Source organism: Cyanistes caeruleus, chromosome 9, assembly GCF_971803275.1.
Source record: "Cyanistes caeruleus chromosome 9, bCyaCae1.hap1.1, whole genome shotgun sequence".
Lineage (NCBI taxonomy): Eukaryota > Metazoa > Chordata > Aves > Passeriformes > Paridae > Cyanistes > Cyanistes caeruleus.
In genome coordinates this window covers 6,106,018-6,119,758 of record NC_141709.1, presented here as the reverse complement: position 1 = coordinate 6,119,758, position 13,741 = coordinate 6,106,018, and the positions used below count along the sequence as shown (strand labels likewise).

Sequence of the window (13,741 nt, the reverse complement as noted above, 5' to 3'; positions counted from 1 at the left end):
GAGTTGTACATACAATTTTCTATCACATTATGAATTAAGGATTGTTTTAACCTACCTTACACCAGGGACACAGGCCCACTGCTCTGTATCTGCCAGGTCTACCTTAGTTGTAGGTAGGTGAAAGGAACCACAGCCTCAGACGCCATTTCATTATCTCAGGAAAGATTTAAAAATACAACCTCAACATCCCCCAAATCCAGTTAATGCTAAACACAAAATTTCTGCCTTGCTAATACTGTCTTTGTGTTCAAGATCTGAGGAAACACTGTATGTAAGATGGTATTGAAAAAACCTGCCATGTGATCATATAATTAAAGACTTTTGGGCACTCCTCTGTAATTACAAAGCCAAAGAACAGTGCTGGTGGTGTGCACTCATAACTATCTTTCAGCTACCCAGATTTCTGCTTGCTGAAACTATATAATTCATATATATATACACACACACCTTTTTTTACCTTTTTGTTTTCATTTAATTAACACAACTTTGAGGCAGATGCCAGGTTGTACAAAGGAGACCATTTCTCAGGTGGAGGAGATTACAGCCAGAGTGCTTGGCAGGAAGGATACCCAGTAAATGCAATTTTCTAGCCCACTAAAAAGATGAAATTGAGAAATGAAAGCAGGAGAGGAAACAAGCAGCAGAGAGATTAATTAAAGGAATGAACAAGAGGAAAACAAAGGGTCTGTGCCTTGAAAATATGATCATATGAAGCCACCAGGTGGGTGTCTGGATCCAGGCTGCCTTGAACACAGCACAGACAGCTTGGAAAGGCTCCTTCAACTTCATTTCACTGCTCTGTTTTGAAATTCTCCCTCGGAAAGTTAAAAAAAACACCAGGCACAAAATATTTAATTCTTTTCAGGTTTTTCAAAGTCATTAATGAAACTCAGTCTCTGCTGACCCTCCCCCCACCTCCATCTGTCTATGTACTCCATTGAACATTCCTCACTTTGGCACAGAACCAGTCAGGGACTATTCAATTCCAGGAAAAATACCTAAATGACCATTTCTGTGAGCATCCCTTATGCAACACTGGAGGCCTTGCCTCTTACAGCCCCTCTAAGGTATCCATCCACCCAAAACCATTCCTGAACAGAGCCACCCCAAGTGTTCCCTGGAAAATAAGCCATTGCCACTCCACACCCCTGAAATTACACATCTCCTATTACTGCAAACACAGGATGAGGTGCCTTCAGTTTCCTTTTTTCCTTAAAAAAATCAATTCCTCTTTCCTTAACAAGCAATGTCATTCTCAATCAGTCAACTATTAAATGAGATTGTTGCCCCGCAACATATGACTTAAAATGGATTTTTATACCCTTTCTGGCATAGTAACTTTTTTCTATTAATATTAAGCTATCAAATTATCCCTGCTCATGGACCTCAAAGAGTGTTTGTAAATCAGCAGCTATTTCATTTTCATTAATTCCAGTATGGAAGTGACTGAATAAATACTCAGAACCAGTAACATCTCACTGCATTTCTTTAAACCAAGAGGGGAGATCTACTTGATTTATAAATACAGCACACTTTTTCAGATGCAAAAGATACAGAAGCTAATTACATTATTTTACTTACAAACCATCTAGCAGCTCCAAAAGTAACCTATTGGAGATATTAATATTTTACTCTGGCTACAAATTTTCCATGCCTTCTTCCCTTCCCTTTGGGCAATACTTTTAAAAAGAAAGCAAAATATCTATGTCCAAAAAAAATAGTTTAGTAATAGCTAAAAAAAATAAATCAAAATAAGAAATACGTGTTTAGAGCACTTGTATTAGATCGGTACTTTCATTGTAACAAGATCTCAAGATGTACCCAGTTCCTACAGTTAGAAATACAGTATATCCTGGAATCAGAGAATCACAGAATCTGGGATATATAAATACAGGGAGATAACATGCATGTAATTGTAACAAATACAACCATTACGCAATTTAGGAGACTTCAGTGGAAAAAAACCAAACCACTACATCCCCTTTTTTTCCCTCTGAATAGCTCAAGATCAGTCCTGGAGCCATAACTCCTAAAACAAAGGTGACTGCATGCTTCAGTACCACAGACCATGAAGTGCTCTGCATCTGAGCTGCCTGAACGGTCCCTGCAGTGCTCCTGTGACAGGAACAAAAAGAAAACAGAAAAAACAGAATTTAAAAGCACCCTAAACCTGATTCTTTCTGCCAGAGCCCCCACTCATTCAGGTAAGAAGAAAAAGCACATGGCAGGGCATAATGACACCCACTCAGCAAAAGCCAGGCTTTGTTTTTCACAAGCACATGAGGCAGAAGTCTTAACATTTCCTACTTTTTCCCATTTTTTTTCTGGTGCTAGCTCAAGACAGAGCACTGCCAGTCTTGGACAAAGAGAACATGAGATCACTTAGTTGTAATATTTATTTAAAATACTCATAATGGCACAGTGTTTTGGGGAATTACCTACTGGAAAAATGCCCTCTACATTCACTTCCTCTATCTTATAAAGGAACCTTTAGCTGTGTATGGCAAAGATAAACACATATTGGTCAGGTATGTTTTCTTTGTATTTAACAGCTACTTCTATCAGTAGATATTTCCTACTATAAAATTACAGCCTTAAATTTTCAGTTTTATGTTGCTGAAATGAATACACACCCATGCAGCTACACAAGCCTTACCTGGGGAATTGGGAATTCCCCAGAATGAGTCTTTTCCAACCAAATTTCAGGCTTTGGGGTTTTCTCTTGGTTTTTTATTTTTCCAAATTTGTGGCCCAGTAATAAAACACTTGAAAAATGGCTAAAGGAACACTGCAGTAATTCAAAGTATATGGCATTTTTACCATGATTTTTCCTCATTTGCACCCATAGGCAGGCAATGAATGCCAAAGATTGTGTTTAAAGATTAAGTGAAAAACTAAGTGTCTCTGTACCTTAAAATAAACGGATTTCCTTTCGCACCAGGGTTGCCAGAAAACACATCCTGGCTATTTTCTAGCCAGGGCCAAAGGCGGATGTATGGCCCTATTTATAGACCACCAATGCAATTGAGAAATGCACACCTCTTGCACTTCATTTGTATGGGCTGGGACTGGACTCTCCATGGAGCTAAGCAGCTTGGAGGAAAGGCCACCCCTAGAATAACACCACGTTCTCTCTACCCACATTCCAGAGTCTGTACAGACGTGAGATTCCTTGCAGCCCCCTGCACTCTGGTCACTCTCTGGGCGCTCTGATGGTGACAGAGAGCTTGCAAAAGGGGAAAGTGAAAATAGGAAGAAAGGAAGTGATGACCTGCCTGTGATTAATTCCTGCTCCTAAAACAGGGATATCAACTGTTTCTCCACCATGGTTCACCTCTGTCTCTGTACTATAAATCCCTACTCAAAGTGCTGAGTCCAACTGTGTGTCTATCACTCCAAATCCAACACTGCAAAGATCTGGATAAAAACATCTCCCTTCCCCTAAGGAGAATGACTTTGCAGAATAATTCCCTCATCTTATACCATGACAAGGGCTTATAAAAACAGTCAGAGAAGATTAATCACCAGAAGAAGGTCACTATAGAGTGTGAGGGCTATCTAACTAATTTATGGATACCTGTTCTAAGTCCAACTCTCTTTCAGGTAGGAAAACCTGAGCAAACTTTCCATGGCAAAAATCTTCTATCCATTCAGGAAAGGCATCTATTTTTGTGTCTTTCTGACTATTCTTCTCAAATAGGCACTGAGAAATATCTTCAAACACTGTTACTCTACTGCCAGGACCATTTACAACTAAACAATTTTCCAGCAACCAGGTATCTAAAAAGCTACTCTCCAATCACTTCTGAACTGGTTTTCTTCTCTGCTGGATCAGTGAAGACACTGCAAACCAATCTCATAAAACAAGGCAAGGTACCTTCTTGGAGCCTGCAGGACTCCACAGACCTGGATGTCATCCCTAAGGAACACCAGATCAGTGTTACTGCACTTCAAAGGGGGAAAAAAAATGGGGAAAAGAGTAGGAGAAGGGAGAACTATTTCAATCACCCTCATTACATACAGACCGCAATTAATGGACAGCTGCTGTCAGAGTCCTGAGTGCACTAAGAGGCTACAACCAGCCCCTTGAGACCCCGCCTGCATCTCCTGCCCATGGATCCAGGAACTCTGTTTCTACTGAGACTTTGGCCTCCAGTCCCTGCCTGTCTCTTGTCCTGCCTTTGGTCCCATCTCCTGGAGGGACCTCAGCCTCACATTGTAGACATCTCTCTCATCTCTCCTCTCCAGCCTCATCTCCTGGTGCTCCTCTCACTGCATTCCCTGGGCCTGGTTCATTGCCATGCCTGGGACTGCTCTTTTTGTATTTATATATCTGTATTTCCTTGCTGGAGAGGAAGGGTTTGTTTTGTTACTACTCAGAGCTAACACACAGTCCAGAGCAGCCTCTTCCCTTGTCTGCAAAAGCAGCACCTTTTCCAAGAGCTATAAAGATGAGCCACTTCTATATGTAAAAGGTGAAAATACAGTTTTAATTCATATGGAAAACACTTTCTTTGCATATACTGATCATGAATACATAACTAGAAAAAACCTAAGGGTGCAGTTTGTTTTGTTTTGATTACCTTTAAACTCTGTTTCTTCCTTATGGTAATAGTAAATTATTGACTTACAAAGGGTGTTCTCAGAGTTACACAAATACATCATAAACCTAGATAACACATGCAATTTTGGTACATTTCCCACATGAATATAACCAGGGTAGGTAGGGTTTGGTTCTATTAATTTCTCTCACCTCCTGAAACACTTGTTTAGGACTGCCCCCTGCTCACCTTACTCACTTTATCAACAAATTGCTAAACAAGGCAAGGAAAGAGAATCACAGAATCACAGAATGGTTTGGGTTAGAAGGGACCTTAAAGATTATACCATCACACCCCTGTCCTGGGCAGAGGCACCTCCCACTATCCCAGGTTGCTCCAAGCTCTGTCCAATATGGTCTTGGACACTTCCAGGGATCCAGAGGCAGCCACAGCTTGTCTGGGCACCCTGTGCCAGGGCCTCACCTCACCACCCTCACAGGGAAGAATTTCTTCAGAATCCCTAATTTAAACCTGCCCTCCAGCAGTTAAAAAACACAGAGTCCAGTACAATTCTGGAAGATGCTCATGCACTTCAACTCTCTGCTGTGATGCACTCACGCACGCACTCACTCACTCACTCACTCACTCATCTGCTTTTCTTTAGCTTTCAAGCACTGGAACAAGAACTACTTTACAATATGAACTGCTGAAACTATGAACAACATGAAACCTTCCCTTTCTGGAACTCAGCCAGAATCTGAAAATCTCCACCTTTGAAACTCACTCTGATATTTGGTTTTAGAACCCTGAGACTGAGTTTTCAGTGAAAGGGTGCCTACAGGCCACTCACTTCCATTAAGCTTGGATAAGAACAAGTGCCTGTGATTGTACCAGAAATACTTTTCATGTCTGAAAATGTCTTCAAAGAAAGTTAGTCTCAAAGTATGGAATTAGGACACAGCATCTGTCCCCAGAATGAGTAAGAGCTGATACTGCAGAACACACCAGGACAGCCACATGAGTTGGAGCAGTTCCTCATGGAGTGTTCATCAGCTAACCACCACAATCCATCAAATCACCATCCAGATTTACTGCTGAAAATTTCCTTTCCTAACCTTCTCTCAGCTCTTCTGAGATAAACTGGTTTATAAACTATTGTGCTTTGCATTCATCTTTATTTAGATAGGTTTAGAAATTGGAGCTGTTCTTAGTAACAGAAATCCCACCATGATATTCCCATTTTGTCAGAAAATTCCGACCTGACGTGTTCGCTCCCCCTTTTGCAAAGCACCCAGGAGTTCCATGGAAACGTCTGGATTAAGCGTCTCAGATTAATGAACAGATTCTAGAATATTTTTTTCCCAAATCACATTACCACTTACTTTCTTACAGAAAGAATTACTTCAATAACCTCCTCCCCAAATGAACATCCCATAATTTTTCATAAAGGCACAAATAAAATTAATCTACAAGAGATGTTATATTATTAAAACATATGCTGAAATCAACAATGCTCAAGGCTCTATCACTGCATTTTGTTCTTCATTGGCATTTACATGTTATAGTTCTTATGCATTGCCCTGGAAATCAGCTTTGAAGTGGAATGATGAATAAATGAAGATTTATTATTACTATCCTTATTAGAGGGATTTTAAAGTCATTAGAGACCAACAGACATAATAATCATATTATATTCAATCTTCTCTAGAGCATCTCCTTTGATAGGCCTGCTAACTCTATTATTTAAATATATATTAGAGCAAAATGCAGCACGTCTTCTACAGTTTGGGATAGGCTGGAAATTTTTATGTTTTGGTTTCATTTACCAGGATTTGTCCTTAGAGAATTCATGGGTTTCATGATGGGCTTCTTGGTTTTAAACACCAGGGTTTCAAATTCACAGCAAGCACCTGGCTCAATGCGTCTGCTCAGCTAAAATAAAAAGGTTAAAAGCTGGGGAAGAAATAGGGTACTGGAGATCAATCTTAACCTGAAGTGACTTTTGGAAGTTAAAAAAATAAATCTGTCAGAATCCATAATCTCGCAATAGTCAACAGACTTGGCTGCAACCAATCCCACCATGAAGGAAGAAAAACAGATCCAGAGGTTCTGAGGAAGAGCCAAAGCAGAACTGCATCACTCCAAGAAGCTCAGAAAATTATCTATGGATTCAATGTGAGTCAAGTAAAAATTACTCATGGGAAAAAAACCCCACTGCTTAACTGGAAAGTACAGTCCTTACTATTGACTCCTTCTGCCTGCAGCTTGCCTGGGGAAGGTGCTAGAGGAAGGAAGGTGAACTGTTTCCAGCTGGGTGTAGTCACACAGCAAGGGGCAATTTCCTGTCAGCCACATCCTTCAGATCCCACCACCTGCCCAGGAAAGGAAGCACCAGCACTCTGCTCTTTTCCTTTAATCCTCTCCTTGCTGTACCAAATCCCTCAGAATTTCCACCCCTTGTGAAACATCTGAGGCAATGTGGCTATCACAGCCATGAGGCTCATCCCCTGCTAGCTCTGCACAGGTACTTGATGTCACATTAGTCCCCACTTGCCAACACTGTCTGTGTTCACTGTCCATGCACAGCATGATTTATGTTCACTGATATTCTTAGGGTGTTACTGACACATCAGTCACCTTCCAACCCTAGTTGACTGCCATTTCCTTTACTTTGCAGCCTCCTCCCCAAAAACTAACCTCTAATTCCCTTTCTATCACCTCCTGGCGCCTCACCTTGGTTTAAGCTCTGCCTAATCAAACCGCAAGGAACTTTCAATCCCTACAGGCAGCACAGATACTCTGCTTGTAGCCACTGGCTGTGTGAGGCACTTCTGTCCCTTCCCAGAAATAAGAAAGGAAGCATCAGGGTGGGAAGCATCAGTACCCAGAGAAGCTGTGGCTGCCCCTGGATCCCTGGAAGTGTCAAAGGCCAGGCTGGACAGGGCTTAGAGCATCCTAGGACAGTAGAAAGTGTCCCTGCCCATGGCAGGGGGTGGCACTGGATGATCTGTAAAACTCCAGCTCAACCTCCGCTTACACCCAGCTCTGACCTAGAAGCTGTCTTTCACCAGCAAGGGAAAAATATGACTTCTATGGTTACCATTCAATGAGTTGTTTAAGTCAGACTCCAACTCCACTAAGAAGGAATCAGTCATGGACTCAGATCTTTAGTAATGACAAATCCCAGACCTAAACTAAATCACGGGCCAGAAAATGGTAGTACTCCTGACAGTAAAATATGGAACGATTAACAGCCCTCAAATGGATCCCAGAATAGCTAAATTATACTGTTGATACCAGTCCAGCTCTATAAATGGGAGCCTTTTAAAATCCCTTCCATCTTCTTGATCCTCTGATTCCAGAAGCTACTTTAAGTTTCCTGTGTTAAAGTTATGGTCTTTGACCCACAGCATGTGGTTAAACTACCACCACCACCACCAAAAAAATAAATAAGATTGAGTCTCACATTTTGCCAAAAATTGCTACCTTATTAAGCATAAGCTAAAATCTGAACTCACATTCCTTGGAGCAATTGATATAATTTTCTGTTTATGACAGCACACAAGTCCAAACCAATGTACTGAGCTCAGAATTCCAAGCCCAGCATCTCCCAAGGATGAGAAGGAACATGGAACAGTCCTGAATTTCAACAACTACTTTCTCTTCAGGTAACAGCTCTGGGAATTCTTACTCTGGGATCCACTGGGAAAGCAAGCTAGCCCTCAGAAAGTCTGGAAAAAATACCAGGGTGGTTTGGTATACTCAGTACCAAGGCACCTGTTTTAAGAATAACAGTACCAAGGCAGCTTATTCACAGCTGACTTAACTTTCAGACAGATAGCCAGGCAGTTCTAGAAATTTAATTTCTGAGCAGTCTTTCAGATAATTCCTGACATTTTAAAATTGTACTTAAAGATTTACAGCTTTATCTAAAAACCACTTAGCGTATGCTAACAGAATCTGAGGCAAAAAACCAAACAAACCATGAAGCTGACTATGATTTTATCTCCTATCACTTTACCTCTCCTGATGCACAAGACCTGGATCACAGACCAGTCTTCACAGTGAAACAGATGTTTTCATCCCATGTTCCTAGATTCCCAGAACCACTAAATCCCTCAGTTCTAGCTTCATTGTACCTTCAAACACGGTTTGCTACAGAACTTCAGAACTAATGTTTTATTGTTTTACAGGACAACAGAAGTGAGGAATTACTTTTCTTACCAAACAGATTTTTATTTTTAGGAAATGAGTCAACTATGTTGGTACTCAATGACAAACATATATAAATACATAAGGGGGTTCTGCAACTCATTGTCTTTGAACTATTCCATGATTTGTGGATGTAAAAGATGGTGTAGCACTATACATCACTTAAAACATTGTTTTTTCATTAAGGATTTCACCTGTTTCAAGTGTCATGGTACCCTCCCCTGGATGGGCCAACTGCTCTATTTTAACATACATTTTTCTTTATATTTTGTTGAAGGTTAAGACTTCCTCGTACACCTTCCAGAACATGTGTGATACTAGAAGAAAGCCAATCCTGCAACACTCACCCCCAAACACATCTCCGTTCTGGTAGTTCTTGCCCTTCTGAGTTTCCTCTTCGTTTTGAACAGTAGACACATGCTTGGTGGAGGCACAGCCCATAGCTTCATTCAGACAGCTCCAGCTGGACCGAACCACAGATAATCTCTAGCAACGCCCGCTCATCCTTGCAGAAATAATCCGCCTTCCTGCTTGGCTCTCACGTCCCTTTCACCTAAACATGGCCAAAGAGAGAGGAAAACATTCACACAAGGTACCCTCTACAGGAGCTTCAAGAAGATAAAAAATGTAATTTGTGAGGAGCAGCAAAAAGGCACAGCCTCCATGGCCTGAGGCTGCTAAAACCGTATTCCTTAACATCTGGTATAGACAAGTCATGATAAAGGTACCTCCACCCTACCCTGGGATAGAGCACAACAGGTGAACTCAAAGCCTTTTCCAGCCTGATTCTTTAATCCATAGCTTGATGAAAGCAACATGCAGATCTGTTTCCCACCCAGTCTGCTATTCTCACAGAATGCAGAGGGTTTTGGGAGAGGAGATAAGAAATCATCTGTCGTTCCGATTGGGAACGGCTAGAAAGAACGACAATGGACTCTCAAGGGAGTCACAACAGGAGAATTCCTAGTTTATTGCTTCAGCCCTGTCTTATAGACAGATACGTGGAAAAGTACAGAAAGGAAACTCTTATTGGTTAACAAAGTACTACACCACCATCATTGGTCAGGGGCACTTTGCTCCCCCTGACTCTCTCTTGCAAGGAGAAACAACAGGTTGCAAAACAACACCTGCAAGGCTGTTTAGTATCTCTGAGAATTGTTTTAATTCCTTCTCATATTTTTCCCAGGCTATTTTCTCAGGCAGCCCGAGGAGCCAGGCGGCCTGTAATTTGTACAGGCACTGTGGCTCAGATTTAGCATCCATAATCATCAATATCTGCTCCTCCTGCTCCTTTTATCAATCTACCCATCAAGCCAGATTTCTTACAAAGCGTTTTACTGATTAAGAGCTGCTAATTGCAAGTGTTCAGACAAAATAACCCCTCTAAATCAATTAAAGATCTTATGTTGCCAGATGTGAAAGGCAATAGTCAGTTGTATTATCTTTTCTCTACTTGTTCATTATTCTACTCAATTTATAAAATATCCACTACTCAAAAAGATGACTACCCCCATTTTAAGATGGAGTAACACTCCCTGAACAGTCCAGATGTCACATAAAAAAAAAAAAAAGGGAAAAGAAAAATCAATTCCAGAACTGTAATATTTTAGGTTAAAAAGGAATTCAAATTCATGAACTGTTTATTGCTAAATGGTTCTGAACTGGAACAAAAGCTACCTCAAAGTTTGGTGAGATGATCTGCCTTTCCACCAGCCAAACTTTTCAGAAGAAAGAAAAGTGAGACTCCCCCTTCAATTCAGCTATAGCATAAGATTATACACACAATTTCTTAATTCATTACTTCTGAGTTTGTACTTTACAAGGCTGTGGCTCATTTTGCTCCACAGTGACCACAAGTTTATGTGTAATATCAGACAAGCACTCTTACCTAAGACAGGAAGAGCTGGAGCAAGATGATCTTTAAGGTCCCTTCCAACCCAAAGCATTCTATAACACAGCAGTATCCATTCCAGCAGAAATGTATAACCCCAAGGGAAATTGTGAGTTTCTTTTCCCTGAGCACTCAGCACTGGCAGCACACCTACCCCATGCCAGGGCAGCTCAGTAACACACCAACACAGAGTCTACGAGGGTTCTGCTCCTGCCTCCAGAGGGATTTTCCTGCCCATCCCCAAAGCCAAAGACATGGGGACATGGCAGCCAGGCTCGGAGTGATTCTGCTTCTGTTACAGCAGACCGTGGCTTTCACCAAGCAAGGGGGCGGACTCTGGATGCAGAACCACCAGTAACTCCTACACACAGCCAGCTTCCCCCTTCTCTGCACAGAGCAGTGCTTCTCTCCACTTGGCCAGGGTGTTCCAGAACATACAATGCTTATCGCAGCCACCCCTCCCTGTCACCCCTGCACAATTTTATGTTCAGTACATCCCCAACATGCTCTAGTCTGTTTTTTCTTCTTCTTCACATGCACACCTGAGCCTGAATTTGTCATTGCCCCATCCTTCTACATTAGCCACAGATAATTACTCACCCCAAAACATAGGATTGTATAGGATCATAGAAAACTTGGGTTGAGAGGGACTTTAAGCTCAACTCATTGCAACCTCTGTCATGGGCAGGGTCACCATCCATTAGCTCAGGCTCTTCCAAGCTCCATCCAGCCTGGCCTTGGACACTTCCAGAGGTGGGGTAGCCAGTGTTCTGGACAACTTACACCAGGCATTGATACTGTTAGTGGAAGGGAGTGAGCTCTGGAGCTATTTTTTTAACCCTATATGGCTACATAACTTCCTCCCTCCCTATCCTTCACCCCAGAAAACCTAGATTTTACAGGAAAAGTCGGTATAAAGCCAGGGAAGTTCCTCAGATTTTGCAGTTCAGGGAGTGTCACAGCTGACAGTTCATCCTCTCATGTGTCCAAGTGGCAGCCTGCACTAAGATGATCTCACTGATGGGGGGAAACAAGGACCCAAAGGGATTTAAAGCATCAGCCATGCTGTGCTTGGAGATAGGTAAAGACACACAGGGGTGTGGAAGATGGTGGAGAAACAGCAGACTGGGAGAGGGAACTGCTACTTGGACTGGAAATGAATCCGGGACTTATTTTCTCAGAGGGCATACATTTGTTTAAAAAGAAGAGCTTTTAAAGGACCAGCTAAAACAAACGAGGGGGTAAACATGACTAGCAGAGTCCTTGCTTCAGATTTCAGAGAAAAGCAGGAGCCTCCAGGTAGACAGAGCCTCAAAACACTGACTTCTGATTTAAAATACAAAGAGTAGTATTATTCCAGGGAAAAGGGTGTGGCCAACTATGAGAAAAGTGTGGGAGAATGGATTGTAAAAGAATAGATAGTGCTGCAGGCAATCTTGCCCCTGGATAAACTGCAGCTGTGTAGGACAGGTGAACAGCGTTAAAGAAAAAGGAGCAAGGAATGCTGATTTGTATTGACCAATCACAAAAGAGTAAAAGGGTACACAGATGTTATACATAAGGGAAAAGGGTATAAAAGCTTGTACTGGGGAGTAATAAGCACTGATGCTTGAGACCATTCTTGGTATCAGTCCTGTGTCCTCTATCAGAAAAGGAGCAAGGTAAGGTTTGGTATAACCCTGGTAAAGGATGTGGAGGTGTTTGGGTTAGACCTGGGCAGGAGGCTGTCACAGGGGGAATTACTGCCTACCACAGCTCAGCACCTCTGAGCAGCAGAACTGCAGGCACAGAAGTACCTGTTGAATGAATTATGCTCCTGCCATCTTTAATTATTTTTCCTGTTTCTTTTTCTGTCTCTCAGCAGGGATTGTTTACAAAAGGGAAAACAGCTGCATAGTAATAAACCCCAAATATATTTCACAAAGGATCAGTGGGTTGGGCTTAGGAAGAATATTTTTTTTTTTTTTTGTGAAGTCTTATACAGCCAACATGCAGCACAACAAATTGCAAAATACTGAATTATTGATTAGTGCCCAGGATCATTGAGCTGCAGGAACAATTAGGAGCAAAGAGATATAGAAAAGGAATGCAGCAGGCTAAAGCTCTTTGGGAGAGAAAAGAAAAAAATATCCATGATCAAATCTCTCCTGCAGCATTTTGGTAGCACACATCTACCTCTAAAAATATGGTCACATTTGCAGGCATGCTGTGATTAAAGGGACCACATAGGGATAGAAGAACTGGAAGTTTCACCTTTTACATTAAAGAATAGCAATCACAGCAGCACCTGAAAAAGCCACACAATTAACAGTTGGGTTATGGAGGCAAACTTCTCCTGGTGCCAATAAACTGGGCTGAGAAAGCTACTGAAAAATGACCTCCAAGGTGAAACTAACACACTTCTAGGCATGTTCCTTGGACTGCTGTTAACCTAGCTCTGTGAGACACAGATAACTAGACACAATCCAGGGATAGTAAAGGATTTAATACAAAGAACAGAGTGACAGGAAAGCAGTATTACTTTCACGGGGGATGAAATCTGATGTATAGGGCTGCGTGATGCTCTCCAGCCTTGGGAAACCTCCCCTGCCTGAGGACCAAGGCCCTCAGGGATGAGATTTAGGAATCACTCAGAAGAGAGGTGCTGGTCCTCTCTTGTCAGGATGCCTGGCCGAGCTTTGGGGATGTGAAACACAGCATTTCACACTGCAGCAGAACAACACATCTGTTCCTCCTCCCCCACTTCTGCACAAATGTAATTTTCCTTTTTGTCTTCCACAGCATTTTGGGGGCCCACAGATTTTCAGAAGCCAAAAATAAAAAGAAAACCTCAAACCATTTGCAGTTCATGTTCATCACCCACCATCACTAATTATCAAGATTGGAAAGGCAATTTTCAGGCTCCAATCTGTAAAACACTAGTGAGAAAAATCTCTCAGGCAGATCAAAAGTGCCTACACCACCCCCAAATTAAATACAGCTGGTTAAGGATTAACATCTTACATGCAGGTCAGAAGAAGACTAGAGACACTCTCAGATGCTGTACTTTGTACCCCAGGTTTCTTCTGAGCTCATCTCTTAGTACAGAAAACACCTT

General features: G+C 41.8%; 1 protein-coding gene across 14 annotated transcripts in view; it reads right to left on the bottom strand.

The window, feature by feature from the left end:
* The window catches only part of C9H1orf21 (chromosome 9 C1orf21 homolog), a 111,396-nt gene that overhangs the window by 59,505 nt on the left and 38,150 nt on the right, over positions 1-13,741 (bottom strand). For all 14 annotated transcript variants that reach the window (XR_015274058.1, XR_015274056.1, XR_015274054.1 and 11 more), the window contains one exon: positions 9,101-9,306. Coding sequence is in view for 9 of the 14 variants with exons in the window: in XM_086842725.1 (XP_086698851.1) it covers positions 9,101-9,194 (94 nt within the window). In the remaining 5 variants the exon portion in view is untranslated. The remainder of the gene's footprint in view (positions 1-9,100; positions 9,307-13,741) is intronic.